Source organism: Molothrus ater, chromosome 16 (genome assembly GCF_012460135.2).
Source record: "Molothrus ater isolate BHLD 08-10-18 breed brown headed cowbird chromosome 16, BPBGC_Mater_1.1, whole genome shotgun sequence".
In the NCBI taxonomy this organism is placed as follows: Eukaryota; Metazoa; Chordata; class Aves; order Passeriformes; family Icteridae; genus Molothrus; species Molothrus ater.
Genome location: NC_050493.2, coordinates 13,220,297 through 13,239,656, shown reverse-complemented (window position 1 = coordinate 13,239,656; position 19,360 = coordinate 13,220,297). Strand labels below are relative to the sequence as shown.

Genomic DNA, 19,360 nt, shown 5'->3' with positions numbered 1-19,360 from the left:
AACAAAAGAGGCTGGACAAGTCTAGAGCATTGAGTCTCATCTTGATCCCTTTATCCTCTTCTGAAATTTATGATGATCTGAAAGACTTGAAGTGGGCTCCCTGCATGAGGCCTGGTGGCCCAGGTAAGTGCGGATTTCTGTACTGGAGAACTTCCTGACATCATGGAACCTTTTGGTGCTGTAGAAACACAAAAACAATGATTGCCTATTCTTGCCATACAGTATTTGTGTGCTAAATAACAGAAAGCAAAGGCCTGACCAACCATCTCTCACAAATACCAACAGAATTTATTTCTTGCCTTGCCATTTCTCCTTTTCTCTGCATGAAGATGTCAACGTTTCAGAAATGTTTGATTTTCATTAGAGACAAAACGCGTTCCCCGCCTCTGTAAATTTTCATTTCTTCAAAACCAGAGGCTATGCTTCAAACATGAGGAAGTGGGTGTTTTATTTCTGATTTGGAGGAAGCTGGCTGTGCCTGTGATCTGGGGACAGGACTGTGCAGGAGCCAGCAGTGCCTGGCAGGCACTGGGGCTGTGTGGCTGGGCTGGGCACTGAGGCAGCCTGAGCAGCTGCCTGCTTCCACTTCAAACACAAATAAAACACTGCTACAACTGGCAGGGCCTTGCCAGGCCCTTGAATTCCATGAAATCAAAGCTTTTGGATGGAGATATGCTCCAACAGAAATTGATGCATTTACTGTGCAAATAAGCCTGAAGTGCATTGTAGCTAAAACAGCATTTCTGTTTCAGAATTATTTCTGTATTTCAGTGTTTTAGGTGAGGATGGGAAATTTAAGAAGGAATAAACAAAGCTGAAATAGAAAACAGGATTAAATGGCTTGTGTGATGGAAAAAGCAGGTATGAATGGTGAATGAGCCCTAGAAATAAGAAAGGCTTTTACAGTTTGGTGAAGATGATCTAAACAGTAGTGTAACTCCATCAGGAGCTTCAAGCAGGAGGAAAGAAGGGAAAGGGTGGGTGATGTTTTAATAATATGGGAAAGAGGGTGAAGGATTTGTTGAAGCCAACACCTCTGCCTAGGGGTGTGACTTTTGAAGAAAATCCCTGCTGTTGGTCTCTAGTGCTGCTGCTGTTGATGAGGATATTGAGTGGGGTTTATTGATGGTTTTCTTTGTTCCTCAGCTAGATGGGTGTGGGGACTCATGGCTTTGAGCAGAGGGACATGACCTGTATCAATCTGTGCTCATCTAGGGTGAATCCCTTCCTGCAGGAGCTGCCTGGCTGTGCCCTGGCTGACAATCTCTTGTTCCTTGAAGAGGATCAGTCACCAGCTGAGCAGGTTTCTCTGTAGGCTCATCACAAGTGGACACCACTCCAGACTGCAGGCCAAGCTGTGCAACTTGACCACTGCAGGTTACAAGGCATGGGAGGCTTGATCCAGAACCATTTAAAAAACCTCTCAGCTTGATTTTTTTCCTCTGCTGAGCCCACTTGGTTTGTGTTCATCCAGCTCTGGAAGTATTTACAGCTGCAAGTTAGGCAAAGGCCAATGCCCACCCCTTTGCTATGGTCAGTGTTAGCAGTGGATGTTTAATGTCTCCAGGTCTGGGTGTGCAGATATCCTGGATCTCAGAAATTCTCCCTCACCCTCCTGTGGGACTGGCTGGAGTGAATTTCTCCTCTCTTTGTTCATTCTTCAATAATTGACATAACTACTTGCTCAAACTAACACCCCCTTCATAATGCCAGTGAAATCAGTGCTGGGACACAGCTTAACTCCCTCTAGGATAGCAATGCCAGTGAAATAAATGCTGGGACACAGCTTAACTCCCTGGAGGATTCTGGCCAGACAGACCTTGTTGAACACAGCAGAAAATGGAGTTTGACTTGTTGAATTCATCCACGTGTGGTTGGGCAGCACTCCTGAAGTTTTGTCCTGACTGGAACATCTCTGGACATGTGCAGTGGGCTTCTTAGGGATTCACTTCCCCCTGCAAGATATAAGGAGCCTCATTTAAATCTAAAAGTGCTTAAGTGTGAGAAAACAGGACTCACATTGTTTTTTTTTTTTTTTTAAAAGTTTCTACTTCATCTTGCCTTCTCTATTGTAAGAATGAGCAGCACATTGCAGTCTGTATGTCAAAGCACTTGGTTACTTTTTTTTTTTAAGAGGTTCAAATATTGCACCAAACTGATGGTTATGTGTGGTGGTGTTTCTAATAAATTGTCTGAGAGAGCAAAAAAAGCCTCCAGAATGTCCTGTTGGGTTGTCCTAGTCTCATTTAATCTCATCCCTACAGCTCTAGGACCAGAATGTTATGTGAAATTTGTATTACAGTGTGGAATGTGGATTTAGATGGTGCAAAGTTAATTTACAAAGTGAGGATATCCTTATAAAAAACACCCCTAAACCTGAAGTGAAATTATTTTGAAAGAAGCTGCTTGGAGTTAAGGCCACCTTTGCATTTTAATGGGTAAATTACTCTTGGCATCACCACCAGTCTATAACCAAAGTCCTCAGCACCCCTGGGGCACAGACGTAAATTTGGATTTAAAGACGGTGCAGCTAATATTTTGTACTTTGAGGAAAGCCAATTTCCGTGGATCGGGGAGAAGAGAAATCCGAGGGTTTTGTCGCTGGCAGCAGCAGCAGCAGCGTGCATGCAATCGATAAAGGAAAGGTTATTGCTGCTCCTGAGGAGCGGCGGCTCCGGCCGCGCTCAGCGCTCGCAGCCGGCAGGAGAGGGCGGCAGAGAAACAGCTCCGGCTCCTGCACAGCACCCGAATTTCTAACGGGAGCCACAGCACATCGCAGCTCTCGGAAGCCAAATCCCCTTTTCAAAACGGCAGCTTCAGCTGCCCTTTTTTTTTTTTTTTTTTTTTTTTTTTTTCTCCTTTAAGGAAAAAAAAAAAGTCCGCAACACTTTGAAAATGTCAAATTCCTGCAGCAGCCCAGAAGACGCGGGGAAGCAGCGAGGCAGAGATGGCAGGATAAGAAGGGAGGATGTGGATGACTCCCAGCCTGAGGGAAAGAGGCTGAAGCTGGGGAATGAAGCAGGGAGCGGTGGAAAGGACAGGGAAGCAGCAGCAGAAGATGCAATAATGCCTTGCTCAGGCAGAGAAGAGCCCGTGCCCGAAGGAGGAGGTGAAGGCAAAAGTGTAAGTGAGCATCTTCAGTGGCTCAGGGAAAGGGGGAAGGGCCGGGAGGTTACCTTTGAAATTATCTGTCATCCTGAAGTTGGTAATTGGGCATCAGGAAGAGCAGGATGAATGAAATCGAGTGTCCCATCTCACTGAGATCATAAGCATGGTCCTCTTTAATTTCTGATCTTGCCTGCACGCTTTTCAGTGCAGGAGTGTGTGTTTTTATCTGGCTCTCACATCAGGTGCTTGCAAGATGTGTGTGTCAGAGGAGTGATTTCTTTTTTCATGGGGAGAAGGCATATTAACAGCTTAACTTGCTTTCCAGCTCCCTATATCCATTTAGAAATTGGGTAAGGATGGGTGCATTGAATTGGACAGTTTGGGTTGTTTATCAGTCTGTCCATTCAGAAATTGGACAGTTTTGGTTATTTATCAGTCTGTCCATCAGACATTGGCCAGTTTTGGTTATCAGTCTGTCCATCAGACATTGGACAGTTTTGGTTATCAGTCTGTCCATCAGACATTGGCCAGTTTTGGTTATCAGTCTGTCCATCAGACATTGGCCAGTTTTGGTTATCAGTCTGTCCATCAGACATTGGACAGTTTTGGTTATTTATCAGTCTGTCCATTCAGAAATTGGACAGTTTTGGTTGTTTATCAGTCTGTCCAGTCAGACTTTGAAGTGCATTGATGTTGAGTAGCAGTTTTACAGCTGGGGATGGGGGTACAGCCTCCAGGAGAGAAGGAGAATTGGTGGTTAGAGATCTCATCTGGTGAGATTTTGCCAAAGAAGGGCTGCTGAGCAGTTGCCTGTATAAACACCAGCCCTGGCAGATGTTTACACAAGGGTAACTTTGCTGCCTGGTTATTCAGCTCAGCTCCTGTGCCTGTCAGCAGCTCCTGAGGCACAGCAGAGAGCTCAGGGGAGATGTTTGGATCCCCAGCCAGCTGAAGCTTTGCCCCTCCTGGTGCAATTCAGGCCAGGTACTTTTCCTCCACACATCCTGGCTGCTTCCCTCGGGCAGAAATACAGGGGGAGGGTGGTGGGGACAGTGTCTGGGGTGGGGGATGTTTCCTGTGTGAGTTGTCATAGGGGGAGAGTGTAGCTTGAGAGCTCACTTAAGAGCTGCTGGAGATTGCAGTGCACTGGTTTTATCCAGAAGTTTTCTGGAATGTGGGTTGTTTTCTCTCCTGGGGTTGATATCCTGAATTTGGACAGGCTTTCTCAAATGAGGAGCTAAGTAGATGTCCAGTGTTTCAGTAGGATTTAGATTTTAAAAGCATTTGAAATCGAGTTTCTCTGGTTCGTTCTTGGTGGAAGGTCATCTCTAAATGCAACAGTTTTCACGAGCTACAGAAGAATTTAAAATGTGTGTAGAGTGTTGGTTTGTTTATCCAAGCAGAAATCTTTTATCAAGCCATGTAACTGCAGAGAGTTGCACTTTGCTCTGTGTTTTGGGATTCCAATGCTTTATGAAGTTAGGTTCTTTCTAACTCTCAGACAGTGAAGTACCACTCTTGTTCTTACACCACTTCTGGCAGAGACTTATTTTCCCCAAAATAAGTGCAAATTACAGGCATGTTAATTGCTCCAATCACAACCTTCGCTTTTGGCTGTTTTTTTCTTTTTTACCTGGGAGTAAAGGTTTTAAATCCATTCTATTTTGTGATAAATATCTAGAAGTGAACACCACTATGGGCTGGGGTAAGTCTTTTTGATGGTACATCTTACTATAACACCTAATGAGGAAATTACTGAAAAATAAGCCTTAATTGAATAAATTGACTTTGTCTTTTAAGAGATCATGCAGAATATATGAGAATGATGCATACCTGGAATCACTGGGCTCTGCCCAATCTGGTTTAGCCCCTTATTTATGTTCTGCTACTCCAGCAAAGTTCTGTGCTAGTTAATACCTGTCCTTTTTTTTGTCCTTTCATGGACCTGGTATAGCTTCTCCAACTTTACATTCTGGTTTTTCATCAGGGGATTGTTAAAAATATTAACAAAGCAAATCAGTTAATGAACAATTATTTCACTACTTTGCTTTCCCAAAATCAATTCTTAAATAGTTTTTATAATAAAATAATTGTTGTTATAGTATCTCCAAAAATTAAACTGAGTTTGATTCAGAACTCATCAAAGCTCAATGAAGCTCTTCTTTCCCCTCACTTGAGTAGATTCTGGCTTGGGATGTTGCACTACATTTGATATCAAGTTCCAGTAATATTTTTGCTCTTTTAAATCTGTCTGATTTGGAGGCATTATTAGAAATTAATTAGGTGACATTTGAAATTCTGTTAACATTAAATTTTTTCTCAAAGCAATAAAAGCTTGTTCAACAATGGCTGTAAGTGTCTGTCACCTTGCAGAGAGCAAGCTGCTGGGAAAGATGGACTGTGTGCCCTTAGGAAACACTGGAATGACTTCATTTCTGTGCTTAGAAGAATCTTTATTTTATAGGCATAGTGGTATGGGTAATCAATGCATGCATTGGAGGAACATTTCCTAATAGTCCATTATGTCTTCCACTTTAAAGAAGGACATTTAAAAGAAATTATAGGCTTTGACTCATTTTTGGACTCGTAATAAAAAATCAGCACAGTGTGTGTGCTATTTCTCTGTTTATTCCACTGCTATTTACCTCTTCCAATATCATTCTTGGGTTCAGAAGGAAGAAATCTACCTTGGTCAGCTGCTCCAGCTCATTATCCCACTTATTATGGAATCTTGGATTCTGGGGAATGCAGACACAATGTATATTTTATGCTCCTGGAGTGATGTGGGCATTTCCTTGGCATGCTGAGTTTGCAGCAGGAGCAGCTGCTGGGCACGGGTTGGTTGTGCAGAAGGATCTTTGTGCCCCTGGACAGAGCTCCCTTCCCTGCCTTGGCAAAGAGGGGCTGCATTTGGCAGCAGGAGGGAGGAGTCACTGGGGAGACTCCTTCCCTTAGGGCTGGGGACTGCTTAGTGCAGTAACAGGGTGTCTTGGTTTGGAAAGCCAGGTGTCTGCTGAGCCTCCCCTGAAATGGAAAATACAAACCTCTCCCTCCAAATTATTATAATTTTGAAATTAAGGGGCTCTCAGGCAAAGACATGGGAATAGGAATAACTGTTCTTTATTGGAAAAAATTAAAAAAAACCCCCAAAACCAAAAGCAGTAATACAAAACCCCACTGCCAGAGTCAGACCATGCCCTGTCCCCTGTGTGTCAGGGGGTGGCACAGCCCCATCCCATGGGGGCTCAGCCCTCCTGCAGTGCCAGCTGTGGCTCTGCTGGAGCAGGGATCCTGCACAAGGGGGGAGTTTTCCTCTGCAGCTCCAGGGCTGCTGGAGATGGGCCTGGGCTCCCTCTGGCCATGCAGGGCAGCAGAAGCTGCTCCTCTGGCAATGCACTGGGCAAAGGCTGCTGTGCTGTGCCAGGCTCACATTGGATCCAGGTAGGAATGCTTGGCTCCTGCCCTGGGTGCAGCATCTCCCCATGGGATGCTGGGATTGGATCAGCCCTGCAGGGACACTCAGTGGCCATGGACAGCAGAGATCTCCTGCAGGGAGGATTGGCTGGGGGAGAGATAAAGAAAACTGCCCCATCAGATGGCAATAGAACACACACCCCCATTTCCAGCCTAAGGCCCAGGAGTGAAACTGGAATTGTTAATTTAGGTATCTATTAAAATAATTTGCTTCTTGTCTTCTCTTTTATTGCCTTCATTACGGTGAGGAAGCTGCTTGTGGCAGGTGTGGATCACACAGTCCAAGGCCCTGGAATTGCTCCCTCTGTGTTGTTTCTTCCTGGCAGAGCATCAGGATGAAGCCTTTGGTTCAGACCTAGGAGCTGCAGTGAGGTTCAACTTGAGAAACCCTTCACTGGGTGCAGATGGTGGGGAATTGGCCTTGGGGAGAGCCAGTGAATCACTGCTTTTCATCAAGAGTTTGGGTAAAACTCTTTAACCAGGGGCTCTGGTGAATTCCATCCCCAGCTGTGTGCCTGGAGGATGAGCACAGCTGTCAGCTCTGTGATGCCACAGCTTTGATTGTCACCCTACCCCTGACCACACTCTGGAAATTGTTAAATCAGGCTAAAGCTGTATTTTCTGAAATGGGAAGTGAATGAAGAATTAAACATGCAAGTTCTGACTTCTTCCTGGGCTGACAGACATGAGATAGACTCATAGTTACCCATGAGTAACTCTGGGAGACTCACAGTTAGCCACGAGTAATCATCAGGAGTGTGGATCCTTGTGATCCATGCACCCTTGTCTTTCAAGAATAGTCCTTTTTAATCTCTCTTTAACCAACTCTTTGTGCATATGCCTGGTGAAGTTTGATTGGATTTTGGTGCAGAGATATTTCTGTATCCACAAGGCCTCTTTTGTTACGATCCAAACTTTCCCCCCATAAAGATTTGTGCTGAGTTTAGAAAACAATACTAAACTTCCTGGGTTTGGTTTGATTTCTGTACTGTTCCCACAGCACACAGCTTCCTAAACTATGTTTTCATCACTAATGCCACCTGAGCCAGGAGAGAGCTTGAACTTTTACCTTTTAAACAACTTTCAAAATGATTAGAATGCATTTGTGAATTAATGTACTGTTTAAATTTTTTTTACTGGCCTTTGTGAATACTTTGTGAAAGGAGGAAAGGGTACCTTGAAGGAAAAAATGCTACTTTTTGTTGCTAACATCAGAAGTAACATCTTTATTCAGTTTTGGGACTGTCATGTTGTAAAAGTAAATATGAGGAAAGTATCTGAAAAAGTGCTTTTGTAGGAAGGGAAAACTGGTTTTGCTGATCAACTCTGAAGAACTCACTACACCAAACTTGTATCATGTGGCAGATCCAGCCTTCCAAATCTCAGATGTTGATCTAAACCCAGTTTAGATGGGGGGATGCTATGTGCTATGCAATGCCCTTGTCTTTGCACAGAGAACAAATTGTACCTTGTCATTACTTTGAGTAATTCCTCTGAGTATTCCTAGGGTGTGGAAGAACATTCCTTGGAAAGGTGAGCAACACACGTTGAAAAGCTGATCACTCAGAAGGAGCAGAGGAAGGGTTTTCTAGAGATTAGGATATGAGCTTGGAGCTTCAGCTCAAGACAAAATTCCCCTGTTTGAAGGATGGGTTTGGGTTCATGGTATCAAATTAAAAGCTCTGTCAAGACCAGGTGTGGATGTAGGAACTGAGCCCCATCTGGATTCACTGCAGAAACTCCAGTGTGTGCCTTCAGCAGAGTGAGCTGCTGTCCTGGGAGGGCTTGGGGTAAATAACAAAGATATTAGGAGGTGTTGAATTTGAGAATGGTGTTAATCTTGATGAGTGAAACACACATTTTTTTATCTCTCATGCTTAGCTTGGGTTAAAGTCATTTTTGACTCAATAACTCAGGAGTTTTTCATTAAATACATCCATAAAACATAGAAGGAAGTGTAGGAATTGGATCTGAAGTCTGGCAGTTTGACCTTTCAGTGCATTGCCACAGTGGCAAAGTCCAGTGCATTTCACTGTGTTAATGCAGTTTCTCATAGATTTTCTGGTTTAGGACATTTATTTGCTCCTTACAGTTGGTTTATTACAAAACCTAATTTGTGTGTGTATGGCTTTGTGATCATGATTGTATTTATAAATATTACTTTAAAGAGGAGATGTGTTTGAGAAGGGGGGAACTGGAATGGTGGGTTTGTCTGGGCTGAGAGTCCAATTTAAGGTGCTGATTTTTGACTCTCAGGGTTCTAAGCAGATTGAACCATTCTGCTGTCAAGGCTGTGCTTTAGTTCTTTTTCTTTCCTCTTTATAACAGTGTTTCAATCTATTGAGTTCCTTTTCTCCTCAGACATTATGGAATGGATGTGTTTTAGGAGAGCACCATAAATTTCAAGTGTTTTGAAGAGCAGGACACTTGGAACGTGTTGCAGACTGCATCTGCCTTTCCTCTCTTTCCTTTTTGGGGTCTGATTACCTAATTAGAGGCTAACTTAAGGATTGAATCTATTGACTTGTTAGGCAGACTGTGATAGATGCTGGAATTACTGCTTTTGTTTTGATTCAGAGCACAATCAAGTTCTGTGATCCAGGACAGAGACATAATTATTTGCCTTTGCAAGTGGAAGAAAGGAGATGATAATTCTTTAGAAGTCAGTGGTGGTATTGATACAAGGTGCTGGTGTTCCTTCCACAGGAATATTTGCTAAATCAAGGTAAAGGAGCTTTGGTAGAAAGGTGTGGATAAATCAAAAATCAGTTTGGACTTGATTCCAAGAACAAGAACAAGTTGGAGGGAAATGTTCTCCCTAAAACTGATTCATCCTCCTGTTAACCTCTGGCTGGTGTCAGCAAACTGGCAGCAAACAATGGCACTGCAGCCTGGACAGGAATAATTGCAGCAAGGAATTGCCTGAGACAAGGCAAGGCAGCAGAAGGAGACCCTCATGAATGACCTTGTTTTGCCATTTTTCCTGTAGCTGCATTAGATGGCAGGGGCTAAGTGTGCAAAGCTAAGGGCTTTGTGTGCATTATCCTATTATTTTGTCATGAGGGAATTTTAATTCAGCAAATAACTGCCTGTTTTCAATGAGCAATTTCTACCAAGGCAACATTGGCCAGTTGTGTTTACTCATTGGAAGTTCAATTTCACTGATAAGGAACATTCATGGAGCATTTCTATCCCAGTTTGACTAATCAATTGCCTAATATCACAATTTGTATAGAATGACTGAATGTTACTTTTGATTGAAATTACAAATGCATTAAAATTCTCCAGAGTGCAAAAGAAGACATTTGTGATCTATGTTGAATTAGAGGAGATATGAAATTAAGATATTTATATATTGCTCTTATTTGCTACGCTTTCTCCTTCTGTATGCCAATGTCAGCCAGGAAAATATTTTTATTTCAAGTCTCTGTGATTTAAAGATTAATAAAATTATTTACTTTACTTTGGTTCTTTTTTAATATTTGCAGTCTTAGTCATTAGCCCTCTCTACAACAATAAGGAATAAGCCCAGAAGCTATGCAAAAATTGAAAATGGAATCAGGCTGGTGCTTCCCTGGCTGTCCCTTTCCTGTGGAGTACTCAATGTTCAGACTCATTTGGGATGCATTATTACCGAAGAGTTCCCTATTTTGTTCCATTAAATTAGGCTGCAGGATCTGCTGCACTGCCACCCATGTAATTTCCCCCTCAGGAATGCACTTAATGTGTTCTGATGTTCTAATGCTTTCCCCACTGTGCACTTCCTAAACAGCCCAAGGAGTTACAGGCAGTCTTGTCTACACTAGAAAGGATCTCATCCTTTAAATTCAGAGTACAGAACGTTTACTTTTGATGGTTGTCTCATGTTCTGATCTCTTTTCTTCTGGCACTTTAAGATACCTTTAAAATGGGAATAACTGGTCCAGAGCTTGTGAGCCTGCTGGTCACTGCCAGCAAAATTCAAATAGCTTGGTGTAGGAGTGTGCAACAGCTGAGTGACTTAAACTGGTGACTCTAAGTGCTAGATAATTAAGTAATTCTCAATTAGTTGTACTGATAATTAATAAAGGTCATCTAAGATTCACAAGCCAATGAGAAGTGTCTGCAGTCCTTGGTAAGGATACTTTCATTCCAGCCTGAAAAGCAAAACTTGTTTAAATGAAAAAGATTTCCTGAGCACTATACTTCTTACACAATCTATTCTTTCACCTGCTGGCTTTTCCCTGCATGTTTCCAATATGTTGGAATTTATTCCAATACACTGGATGCCAGCCCTTCTGCACAGGGATATGGCTTTAGGATCCCTAGGAAGGGACACAGCTCTGGTCCCTCATGTCACAGAAAGATCTTTCTTTACTGAGTTGGTCCCTGGACAGGAGTGGAAAGGTGAGATAGAGAAGGTCCTGGGTGTCCAAGGTTTTATGGCAAGGATTGTGCAGGATCCTAACAAGGATTGAGCAGGGACACCATGGAATCAGCCCTGGCATGGACTAGAAGGGCTCTGTGTTTTCCCAGGGTTCTGTTTTGCCTTGAAGAGTTGAGCAAGGACAGCACAGGGTCAGCCGTGAGTGGATGCACTGAAGGGGCTCTGCATTTCCCCAGATCCCGCAATTAATTTGATGATATTGGTTACCCTGAAGCGTAATGAGATGGTGAAAAATTAACAAATTGTTACAAAGTTTCCACTCTTTTTACTCTCTACGAATAGTTTGGTAAATTCCTGTTTTAGCTGAGTTGTACTGTGCATTCAACATGTATTATCTTCAGGGAATGTTATTTTCCACAAAATGAAGGCTAATCACAAAAAAATATAAATGGATTTAGTATGTAAAATTACGAAGTCACCACACTGAGACTGTCATAGTTCCTTGAGTTGGGCCACAACTAAATGGAAATTAAACATTCTTATCAATAATGCACTGGGGAAGTAACATCTGTTCTGAGATGCTGAGAGGTAGTTTTTTCATTCACTGAAATATTTATTTCAACTAAAAACCCTAATCTTTTCACTGTCTCCAGAGGGCAGAATCATTGACTGTTATGTTTAGAAACTGTCTGTGAATTACAGGAGTCCATATGAAATGGAAAGAATGCTGATTGAGCAATTAATCACTTTTTATTTAATTTAAAATAAATAATGACATTACAGAAAGCTGTTGCATTAACTGAAAAAAAAAAAAAGACCGATTCTTGGAAAAGCAGCAGAGCAAAATTTCTTTCTCTCACTATAGGCTAGTTTCCAGGTCTTGAAGGCACAAAACCAATAGTTTTTGGTGATGTGGCAATATTTTCTTCTAATTAGCCAGTGTTGTGTTACACATGTTACATAAAGGTTGCTGTTCCTGGCCACCCATGTTCAAATCCTTCTTAGATTTCAAGGCTAGAATTGACTGCTAAACCCTGGTTTCTGGTAAAAGTTAATTCCATCTTCCTAAATTCTGTTTGAGCTAGAAAATGGAATTTTTTACAAAAACAGCCACTGTTGATTAAAGGCTTCAGGTCACGGACGATTCCTCAAGTCTCCAGGTAAATTTCTTGCTGTAGATAATTATTCTTAGAATAAAAATATAAATCCTTGCCTGGAGTTGGAATTTGCCCAACTGCTCATTCCAGCCTGAGTGGATTGTTTTGCACCAGATGTTATTGACTCCCATGATGGGAATAAACTCATTTCCTCCTCCTGGATAAGCCAAGCATCTGGATCCATGTGCTTTGTTTTCCATCCTGCAGGTCTGTGCTCCCCATCTGAAATAATTCATCCGTGCCCTCGCTGCCTCTTTGCAAGTTCAACATTTTTTGCAGAAAGCTGATTCTGCTGGATGTCCCCTGTTAATATATCAATGGTTTAGGTACTGCTCTGGCCTGGGCTCCAGGTTCATTTACCAACAGCTGCCAATGCCACTAAACATTCTGTGTTTGCCCACATGGAAGTGTATTTTTGTCAGACAAGCCCAGAATTTATGACTGCAATTTGATTAAAATTGTCTGAAATTACCAATGCCTTGATTTATACATACTCGCTTTCCAATTCACTGGGAAAAAAAAAATCACTGAATAATATTCATGGAAGAACAGATCCTTGTGGGATGTTGATTGCAGAGGCATCTTAATTAGAATGACTTTGCTCCTGCTCCTTTTTTTTATTTTGTCCCTTATCTGCTCAGTTTTAATTCATTTTAAAGTGTCCTGTGTAGCTGTGCACACAAGCCAACATGGAGGTGATATGTTAGTACTTCAGAGTGGTTGCTCAATTTTGATTTAAAAAAAAAAAATCATTATGTAACTGAGGCAAAAAATCAAAACTAAATTAATATCTTGTTATCTGTTGACAAATGAATTTTGCGCCACCCAGTGATAACTTTCCAAGACCCTTAATCTTCCCAGCTGAGAGGTCAGTTTGGATAATTGTGACTCAGACCCTGTGTGGTGCCTTGGGACTGGGTGTCTGGAGCAGCTGCTGAGGCTGTTCCCTTGGGGGTGTGTGCAGTGTGCATTGTTAGCAGGGAAGATTTCACCAAAGCAAAATGAGGAAAGAGCCCCCAGAAAAAGCCCAGCTGTGTGGCTGAAATAAATTCTGGTTCTGCAGCTGCCTGGTCAGTGCAGGGGAGGGTGTGATGGTGCTGGGAAGGGAGCAGGAAAAGCCCAGTGCCCTGCATGCTGCAGAGGGACTGATTGATTGAGGTCTAAATGCCAGGGACCAGAAATCTCCCTCTGGAAGGGTCTGGAATCACCCCTGGGGGCTCTGGGGCAGGCACAGGGAGGTCAGGGACCATCAGCAGGCAGAGAGGGAGTTCCCCTGGAGCTGTTGGCACAGCTCTGGCTGTTTGTTGGCACCTCTGATGGAGAACGGGGCTGGCAGAGGTGGAAGGAAAAAATTTCTCCCTGGAAAATGTGCCCAGATGTCTGAATTGTCACTGCTGCCTTAGGTGCAGATGTGTGGGTGTGACCTCCTCTGACAGGGCAGGCTGGCACTGCAAGCCAGCTCCAGTGTCTGGGGCAGACAAATCTGTGTCCCAATAAATCTGTGTCCCAATATTTGGTAATTACTAAATGAACTGAGAGGACTGGAAGTGCCTTTTCTGATCCAGGCACTTTGGGAAGTCTCACAGCTTTGTTCAGCTGGAATTCTGTTGCATGGTTCTGGCCTGAGAGGTTGGCAGCAAGATCAGAGAGCTGATCAAAGATGTCTCAGTGTGCATCTGCAGACAGGTCACGTCCCAGAATAACCCAGGGGGCTCTGAAACCCAAACCAGGTGCTGAGGCCATTATCCCATTGCCTCCAGAGAGGGCACAAATCAATGCTTCACCCTCACTGTCCTTTCTGCAGCTGTTTTTAGAATTCTGGTGTGAAACATGCGTTTTTTATTATTGGCTTTTTGCAAATATTGAAATGAATATTATATGTGTTATGTTAGAAAGTTATGCTGTATTAATTTTCTTAAGTAGTGTGTTAAATATCGTTTTAGGTTAGCATAAGGTTAAAATTGAAACTATCTTACATGCTATGTAAGATAGTTTTTTCCCCTTAAGAAAGGACTTGCACCAAGATAGCAGCCTCAGGACACCTAAATCTTTCAGAGAAAGAGAATTTATTGCTCTTTTATCAGAAGAAACAAACTTCTTCCTGCTTCATTCAACCATGAAGACGCCATTAGGATTCAGAGGAAGACATTGACACTGACCAGACAGAATCCTTTGTTTGAATGGAATTTATGCATCATGTATGACCACCTCCACTGAGGCTGAGGTGGGAGGGAAAAACCATGAACCCAGTGCAAAACAACTAAAGAAACTATTTAGTGCAATGCAACAGTTGCGTGGTTTTCTGGCCTGAGAGGTTGGCAGCAAGATCAGAGAGCTGATCAAAGATGTCTCAGTGTGCATCTGTGCAGACAGGTCAGGTCCCAAAATAACCCAGGGGGCTCTGATACCAAACCAGGTGCTGAGGCCATTATCCCATTGCCTCCAGTGAGGGCACAAATCAATGCTTCACCCTCACTGTCCTTTCTGCAGCTGTTTTTAGAATGCTGGTATTTAGGAACCCCCTTGGCTCTCTCCTGTCCTCCTCCCCTCAGCCCCCCTGCCCTTTGGTGTCCCCTCTCCCAGGGTGGGTTTTGTGTTCGGGAGCCAGCGCAGCTCTCAGGCTTCTGCCTCTTACCTGAGACTTTGGGAGCTGCAAGAAAAAGCTGCTAATTAGAGAAAGGACTCCCTTTCTACTTCCATCTACTGGAAGCCTGTTCATCCCAGCCTGTTCATCTACATGATAAGAATATTTTAATTTCCTTGAGTGACTAAGTGTGGGAATGTTCCTCACTCGAGGTCACCAAATGTGGTGGTGTTTGCAGGGGTCCCAGGACGAGGGAAGAGATGAGAATCTTGACTCCATGTTTCAGAAGGCTGATTGATTATTTTATGATATATATGATATTAACAGAAAATGCTCTATTATTAAAACTCTACTAAAGAATAGAAGAAAGGATTTCATCAGAAGGCTAGCAAGGAAAAGAATGGAATAAATGATAAAATCTTGTGACTGCTCACAGCCTCGACCCAGGTGGCTGTCATTGGTCATCAAGTAAAAACAATTTCACATGCTGGGTAAACAATTCTCCAAATCACATTCCAAAGCAGGAAAACATGGAGAAGCTGAAGCTTCTCAGGTTCTCAGGAGAAACAATCCTAATGAAAGGATTTTTCATAAAATATGTCTGTGACAATTAAGGAGCTGAATTTCAAACCTGCTTTTATTATATTGTGGCACTGTCAGTTTGCTTTCTTCTACTTTGCTTTATTATTATAAACACTAAATAGCCATTCTACCATTCCACTGTAAATGCTGGAAGGCTGCAATGGGAAAAGAAAGTAGCCAGCACTACCTGCTTAGTAGGACTTAAATAATTAAATAAAGGAATGAAATAATTAAATAAATGAATAAAATAATTAAATAAAGGAATAAAATAATTAATAAAATAATCAATAAATAAATTAATATTATTTTTATTATATTTATATTAATTAATTAATTAAATAAATAAAGGAATTAATTAAATAAAGGAATTGAATAATTCTGAAGCTGATTCCTATCACTTATCATGTTCTTTAGGCCATACCTGTTATGAGGAAAAAAAGAAATTCGTTTCTATAAGAATGAGGACAGTTGTATCTGTGGGGACTCAACTGCCAAATGTCACCTTAAGCATTATAAAATTTGCCAAGAGATTAACACTAAGAAATACAAGAAATTGTACAATTAGCATGAGAAAAGTGTGTATATATATGGAAACTCTCTAAATCTTCTAAGGAATATGTAGGATTTATCATAAAGCTACTCTTGGATTACCAACTCCAAGTATTAAATTGTAAGTAAACCTCTTTTTTTTTTCCCTTCACATCATGAATCTGCCTTCAATCATATTATAAAAGTAGCAATTTTAGATGCAGTTGTTCTGTTAACTTCTACATTTTAAGCTGTTTGGGTGATATTTTAGTGACAGATTTATCTGTAAGACTGCAAACAGGAATGTAAGCTGCTACACAAGAAAGTAAATGAAAAGCTGAACTTTTGGTAAAGCTGAGTTTCTGAAAGAATTCCATCACTTCAGCTGTACAGAATTTCAAGAATAAAACAAAGTGTTAATGAGAGACTTGATTCAAAAACTGGAGGCTTAGAAGCATTGGTACTTGCTTGAAAGAAAAATCTTTTAAATCAAGGGAAGTTTTAAGTGGATTGCCAGAGCAGCCTTTACTGTGACAAATGGTTTTGTTTATCCTATTTATCAATAACCTTTTGAGTTCTGCTTGCCAGGCAGGTGAGCTCACAGCACTGGGGGCCTCACCTACATCAGCAAAACCTGGAGTGTGCAGCTGCTGGCACTAAGTGGGGATGGATCATTTACTTCCTTTCAGTGGACTTACAAAATAATTTTAGGAACTTTAAGAGCATTTGTAGCAGGATGAATTCAAGCACTTCATAGGGATTTGACTTAATTTCTTTTTTTGAGCAGGGTTGGAGGACAAGTGCTAAAATATTCCTGTCACTATTTGGAATGTTCTTTGAAGAAAAATTTTAATTTTTACTGAGATGAAGATTGAATGTCCATTTTGCACGAGTTTCTTCATTCTCCTCTTCCACTGCTCTTTATAAAAGATGTAGATTTGGGAAGCTCAAGTAAACACTTGGAACTCTTACAGCAAGGCAATCTTGACATAACTTATTCAGCATCAATTACTGGTGGGTGTCTGCTCTTCATACCTGTTTGGTGGCATTGATGGGCTCTCTGTGCACAGGCCTCATCTTCACAGAAAAGGCTCCATCCATCTGTGAAGTGGTGAGCCAGATGCAATTAGCATTTTTAAAAAGAATTCACAGTAATAGCATATTTTTGAGGGACAGAATCCCCATCCTCTTTACATTTTCTTTGAAGCATCTGCTATGTAAGTACAACTTCCATTTACCAAAGGGAAAAAACCCAATGTGCTGCACAACCCAAACCAAAACCCTTTGAAAAGCCATTTTTGGAATAAAACCTGTGTGGAAGCAATGAATTAAAAAATGATGATAAATCAGCTAAAACAAACAAAAAGAAACCAAAACAAAAGAACCCAAACAAACAAAAAACAAACAAACAAACAAAACCCCAAAAACCCCTGGTTGCTCCGGTCCTGGCAGTCAATCTCCTGCAGGCAGGCTGCTCCCAGAGCTGTGCTGGCAGCTGGGGCTGGGCATGTTCTCCCCAGGGCAGAAGGGATAATTTGCTGCTCTTGAGTAGCTCCTCATTCACAGAATGTGGTGGTGTTTGAGGGTCCCCAGTACTCCATGTTTCAGAAGGCTGATTTATTATATTATGATAGATATGATATTAAAAGAAAATAATATACTAAAACTATACTAAAGAAAGAGAAAGGAGACATCAGAAGGCTAGAAAGGAATGAATAATAAAATCTTGTGACTGGCCAGAGAGTCTGACACAGCTGGACTGGGATTGGTCATCAAATAAAAACAATTTACATGAGACCAATCAAAGCTGCACCTGTTGGTAAACCATCTCCACATTCCACAGCCATCAGATATTGTTTACATTTCTTTTCTGAGACTTCTCAGCTTCTCAGGAAAAAAAAATCCCAGCAAGAGGATTTTCATAAAACATCACAGTGACAACAGAAAGTGTCTGGCTTTATGTGTCCAAAATGCCCCTGAGTGTTAATACGGTTTTTAAACTGATCACAAGTTCTGTGGTCACCCCTGTTTTGCCTAACTTGTGCATCACCTCCCTCCGTGCTATTTACAGAGTCAGAAAGGCATTTCTGTGCTAATTACAGAGTCAGAAAGGCATTTCTAAGTGTTTTTTTCTTGCTTTTTTTTCTTCCACACAGTTGTAAAGCCTGATTTGGCTCTCCATCACTAACGAGGGCAGGTTTGTGAGGTCACATAGGAGGGAACACAGCTCCTCCCACAGGCTCTGCTTTGTCTCAGAGGTACTTGTGCTTTTCAGCACTGTGTAAATTCCACTTCAACCAGTGGTACCTAAAATTCACTTTAAAATAGGGTGGATGTGCTCTCATTCTCAAAGTCAGGTGCCTTTTTCTTTGCTCTGATGAAGAGGAGAGCAAAACCTGGGCATGCTGCAGCAGAATCAGATTTTTCCTTCTTGGTCACAGGTGGGTGAAGAAAGTCCTGTCACAGTTTGGAACTGCAGCAGGGTGCTTCCAATGGAGTGTATTCTGGATCATGGTCAGTGTGTGGGGGAAATAATATCAGGAAACTTGGTGGAAAACTTCAGCAGGCTCTGGGTGAGGTGGTTTCCAGGATTCCAGTATTTAAAGATTGATGCAAATACCTCTTGCACTGAAACCATGGTTCAAACCTGCTCACTGCCTTGTCAAGAAGTTGCCTTCTGCAGCTTTTGGTCTTCATTTCCAAGTCCCTTTAGGTCTCTGCCTGCTGGATTGATTTCTTTGTTACATTCAGAGGCAAAATGAGCTGTCCCTGCACAGCACTGGCAGTGCTGACAAGCAATAGCTGATATCTGAGAGAATGACTGCTTCAAGTTAGTGTTCATCTGCCAGCAGGTTAAAATTAATCTCTGGTTCCTCAGTCAGCCAGCAGGAGAGCATTTGGTTGTGTTAAAACTCAGCTGAGTAACTGAGAGGAATCCTGAGTGCCACGTGCTCCCACAGCTCAGGGGGATGTGTTAGGAGATCATAGAAACACCACCTGCTCTGAATATTTGCTGATCTATGAAGCCACTTTATTACTCAGGTGTCTAACAACATGCAAATGTGTGTATTAATGGCTCCTGTGCCATAAAAATGGCAAGTTTATAACTCTGCACTTTATAGAGCCTGTAGAATCTAGTTAGCAAAGTGTGCTCTGTTGGAAAACAAGATTACAAATCAATTACTTCTTGCTTGACACAGCTCAGATCTCTTTCCTGAGATCCTTGTACAGCTGACACTGGGAAAATGAACATGCCTGGGAGTGTGACCTATTATTCAGAGGGAACTGCAGGCTAATGGCACTTTTGATCATTGAGAAATCTATTATTTTTTGACCTGCAAGACAGCCTAAATGGCCCACTTTTATAAAGGAAATTTATAGGTTTGTGAGATCAAATGTTCAAGCCCTTCTTAGCTGGGAAGTGCAGGCCAATCCTAGATGCAGAAACACAGGAATTTTCCCCAAACCCCTCTCCTTTGCTGCAGTTTATTCCCTGGGGGGGGAGAAATGCAGAAGAGCTGATTTCAGGAAAGCAACTGCACCTTTCCTAGCAGAAGCAAT

The 19,360-nt window shown here is 42.0% G+C and overlaps 1 protein-coding gene across 11 annotated transcripts in view; it reads left to right on the top strand.

Moving 5' to 3' along the window:
- Positions 1–2,895: 2,895 nt before the first annotated feature.
- The window catches only part of RBFOX1 (RNA binding fox-1 homolog 1), a 1,183,000-nt gene continuing 1,166,535 nt past the window's right edge, over positions 2,896–19,360 (top strand). For 10 of the 11 annotated variants that reach the window (XM_054516557.1, XM_054516565.1, XM_054516560.1 and 7 more), the window contains exon 1: positions 3,052–3,123. In XM_054516557.1, the coding sequence (XP_054372532.1) occupies positions 3,067–3,123 (57 nt within the window). In that variant the 5' untranslated portion in view covers positions 3,052–3,066. Of the gene's footprint in view, positions 3,124–19,360 lie in introns of all 11 variants that reach the window. The other variant, XM_036392503.2, reaches the window with a different exon arrangement.